Source organism: Myodes glareolus, chromosome 4 (genome assembly GCF_982192425.1).
Source record: "Myodes glareolus chromosome 4, mMyoGla1.1, whole genome shotgun sequence".
Taxonomy (NCBI): Eukaryota; Metazoa; Chordata; class Mammalia; order Rodentia; family Cricetidae; genus Myodes; species Myodes glareolus.
The window spans coordinates 105,973,464-105,978,013 of record NC_142029.1 but is presented as its reverse complement, the minus strand read 5'-3'; the positions used below and the strand labels follow the sequence as shown (position 1 = coordinate 105,978,013).

The 4,550-nt window shown below is 36.8% G+C and overlaps 1 protein-coding gene across 1 annotated transcript; it reads right to left on the bottom strand.

Annotated features, from left to right (window-relative positions):
- Nucleotides 1-1,292: 1,292 nt before the first annotated feature.
- On the bottom strand, nt 1,293-2,195 carry LOC125408241 (olfactory receptor 7E24-like). Its single transcript, XM_048446363.3, has one exon. The coding sequence runs from the start codon at nt 2,178-2,180 to the stop codon at nt 1,293-1,295; it is 888 nt and encodes a 295-aa protein (XP_048302320.3). The 5' UTR covers nt 2,181-2,195.
- Nucleotides 2,196-4,550: the final 2,355 nt, after the last annotated feature.

The following is a 4,550-nucleotide window of genomic DNA, read 5'->3' as shown; positions in this document are numbered from 1 at the left end:
ATTGTACCATTAGACTATCATTACTCTCAGAATTGTTCAAGGAACTTTCCACTTATACAATCTGACAACTAACGTTAAGATTCATAGTTGATCAAAATGATAAGAATACTCGTGTACATCTTTAAGTATTAAACCAGTATCACCCATCTAAGGCTCAGGAACCATTACAGAAAAGGAGGCAGAAGGACATAATAGCCTGATAACTACTTAGATAGCAGTGAAATGCTGTTTTACGGACTTTATACTCATATACTCACAATACATGTATAGGGCTTCCACAAAACCTAGTCTAGAAACCTAACAAAGCATAAAGGGCTCATAGAACTTGTCCCACACATCAAAGCTAATATCAGTCTAATGTAGGGAAAGTCATTGTCCGCAGTAATATAAGTACCGTGAGATACTTGCAGTTCAGTAGATTACTTCATCTCATGTATATGTATGTAGCCTAAGTTAACCCAGTCGATCAAAAAAAAATCCAGAAAGATAAGAAAGTGGAATGTGAATTTGGTAGGAGCAAGAGTTTGTTGGGTTAGGAGAAGTATAAGAGATAATGGAGAGGTGATTATTTTGAACCAGAATCTATCATATATATTTATGAAAGTTTCAAAGAATAAATAAAAAGAAATGAATTTAATTATGATGAATTCGATTATCATGAGAATGCTTACTGAAGACTATAAGCATCAAGCAGTAATTAGCTCTAGAATTAAGTGAAATGTGCATTAGATCAATTTTAAAACCTCTAATCTGACCTTTGAATTACATATTGATAATATTGCTGAATAGAGATTTTAGACCCATCTGTTCATAACACACACATACATACACATACACACACACACACATACACATTTGGGAACAACAGTCAAAATATCATTCATATTCAGAAATTATTTACATTCTTGAACTGAAGTTTTTGCAAAACTTGTTGAAATTCTTGCCATTCAACATTCATCCCAACCACAGTGGTCATATTTTTTTGGTTTTTAAAGACAGGGTTTGTATGTGGAACAGCCATGGCTGTCCTGGAACTAGCTCTCGTAGACAATGCAGGCCTCAAACTCACAGAGATCCACCTGTCCCTGCCTCCCATTTTCTGGGATTAAAGGTGCGCATCAACACCACCTGGCAATGTGATACTATTTTTAAAAGAAAAATTAAAAACAACCAAACAACAACAATAAATCATGATGTACAATTTAACTCATGGACTTCAAAAACATTGTGACCAACAGATTTTATTCTATATTTCTAGTTATTATTCTAAAGGGAAGCCATGGGCTATGAGATTAGAAAACCCTACTGTGTGATCTCTTCAAGGCATTACTGAAATCTCTATTCCTGAGGCTATAGATGAAGGGGTTGAGCATAGGGCTTACTGCAGTATATACCAATGAGGCCACTGCATTCTTTCGTGGAGAATGTGACACAGCTGAGCCAAGATACACACCAATCCCAGTTCCATAAAATAAACAAACTACTAACAGGTGAGAACCACAAGTGGAGAAGGCTTTGTATTTCCCACTTGAGGAGGGGATTTTCAGAATAGAGAAAACAATTTTGCAGTATGAGAAAATGATCCCTAGAACAGGAAAAATACCAAGTATGACACCAATAAAATATATTACTATGTTACTGATGAGTGTATCAGTACAAGCAAGATTAAGGAGTTGAGAAGGGTGACAGAAGAAATTTGCAATTTCCACATTCTTGAAGCAAGTAACTTGTAAGGCAATCAAATTGTGCAGCTGTGAATCAAAAATACTTATTGAAAATGACAACAAAATTAAAATAACACAGACCTTAGGATTCATAATTACCGTATAATAAAGGGGATGACAAATGGCAACAAAACGATCATAAGCCATCACAGTTAGAATCATGTCATCCATACACACAAAAAGCAGAAAAAAAGACATTTGTGTCAAGCAGCCTGCATAGGAAATTACTCTGCTGTGAATACTGATGCCCACAATCATTTTGGGGATTGTAGTAGATATGAAAAAGATATCAACCAAAGACAAGTTGGACAGAAAGAAGTACATAGGTGTATGGAGGTGTGAGTCAAAGATGATGACCAGGATGATGAGCAGGTTCCCAAGCATTGTGACCAGGTACATGGCTAAGAATAATCCAAAGAGGAGAAGCTGCAGCTCTGGATCCTCTGAGAGTCCCATGAGATGGAATTCCAAGACACCTGTTCGATTCTCTATTTCTTCATTAACCACAACCCTTTTCAAAAAGAAAATTTATTTAAATAATGAGACAAGTAAAAGAGCACCCAAAACTCATATATTTCTCATGCAGATCCTCAGAAATAAAAGTTTACCACTTGAGGTTCATAAGCCCACTAACACTTCCCAGTTTTAACAAATACAATATGTCTAGAATTCTTTCCAAAATGTTTTCTTTGACAGTTAGATCCTCATAAGCATGCCCATATTCAAGGCATTTAATTAAATCTTCTTAGGAGAATAGCAGAAATATAAGTATTAAACTTGTTTTGATAGTCACAAATCACTATCAAGATATGTGTGTGTGAATAATTTAATATGTCCAAATTTCTTTACCTAAATTCATAACTAAGTACATGAGATTAATAATCAAGATGTTTGATTCTTTCTAACTAAAGATGAGAATATTATCTTAGAATATTTCTTGCCCTTCAGAAAATGCTTAGATATTGAACTCATTACAATCAATTACACAACTACATATAGTAATACATACACATTTGGTAATACTTACATTTTAAGTAGTATTTAATGGAAATTTGAAAAATTAACTACAAAGTTTTGAACCCTTTTATATTTATATTAGTTTATTTTTTCTTTTTTTTCTGAAAGTAATTTTATTAAATTATAAAAGTTTCCATTTCCGCCCCTCCTCCCAACACCCTCCCACTCCCCCCACTCCCTCTCCTCCTCCCTCTTCGTCCCAAAGGGCAGTCAGGGTTTCCTGCCCTGTGGGAAGTTCAAGTTCCTCCCCCTCCCTCCAGGTCCAGGAAGATGAGTATCGAAACAGACTGGATCCCCAAAATCCAGTATATGCAGAGGAAACAAGTCCCAGTGTCATTGTCAATGGCTTTTCAGAAAGACTCCGGGCCAGCCACATTCAGAGAATCCGACCACATTCAGAGAATCTGGTTGGATTATTTAGATATCCGCCAGGAGGTAGGAAATAGACAAGAGTCCCAGGTAACCTCGGGTGCATGGGGGGGGGGGGGTTGTTGGAAGGGGAGACGGTTAGAGAGAAGGGAGTAGGGGAGGAATGGGAAAAGTTCTGTGGACCGGGATGGGGGGGAGGGAGGAAGGATGAATATGGGATCAGGGAAGAATATAGTTCAACTAAGGGAGTCATTTTAGGGTTTACAGGAGACTTGATTATATATGGGATCCCAGGTCCAAGGAGAGATCCCCAGATTGTTCTCTGGACAGAGGAGAGGGTGCCTGAACCGGCCTTGGCCGATAACCATACTGACGAATATTTTGTTTATCACCATAGATCCTTCATCTGGCGATGGATGGCGATACAGACGGAGACCCACATTGGAGCACCGGACTGAGCCCCCCAAGGTCCAAATGAGGAGCAGAAGGACGAAGAAAATGAAAAAGGAAATAAGGACTGCGAGGGATGCTATCACCCACTGATACAAGGGGACGGATCTAATGAGAGCTTACCAAGGCCATTTGGACTGGGACTGAACGAGGACGTGATCCAACCAGATTCTCTGAATGTGGCCGGATTCTCTGAATATTATTTTATTTTTTATGAACATCAGTCTAAAAGTTATTATATCATTAATTGGATGGGTAGGTCTTTTTTCCACCAATGTATCCATGTTGACATTGATTTGCACATCAATCAAAAAGCATTTTGTAAAACTATTTATATAAAGGTACCTACTACTCACATAAAATAATTGAAACCTATCCTTATAAACTTCAGAATGTATTAGCTTTTAATATCATGTAGTTTTAGTCTCCATATACAGAGCACACATTTATTAAAATTATTTCCCTAGCACATGAAATTAACTGAGACAGTGACCTCATTCAGCATAAGCTTAGTACAATCAAAACACCTTCACACCTTCAAAACTTCTATGTACTTATTTAGTTCATAAAAATAATTTTAATTATTTGTTTTATAAATTTTCTATTGAAAAAACTTTTCTCACAATATATTGTATCTATACTTTCCCCTCCCCCAACTACTCCTATATACTCTCCACCCACCCCAACTACCCACCTTCATGCCCTTTATTTCTCTCTATGTAGAAATCCAAAAGGCAGGCAAAGAATCCCAACAAACAGACAAAGAAGGACACAACACAAATACACAAGTAAACCCACAAACCACAAAGCAAAAACCATAATATACAAGTAAAAAATTTAAGAGACAAAATAAAAACCACAGTAAAGTAACACAAGAAAAAAGTCTGTAAAAATGCCTTGGAATTTGTTTTGTGCTAGCTATCTACTGCTATGACATTCTTAGTCATCAGGAAAATCTACTCTGAGATTTGAACTTACCACCCATCAGAC

What these genes read in the sequence shown, in the direction of transcription:
- LOC125408241 (XM_048446363.3), bottom strand. Translation starts at nt 2,180, where the DNA reads ATGGGACTCTCAGAGGATCCAGAGCTGCAGCTTCTCCTCTTTGGATTA.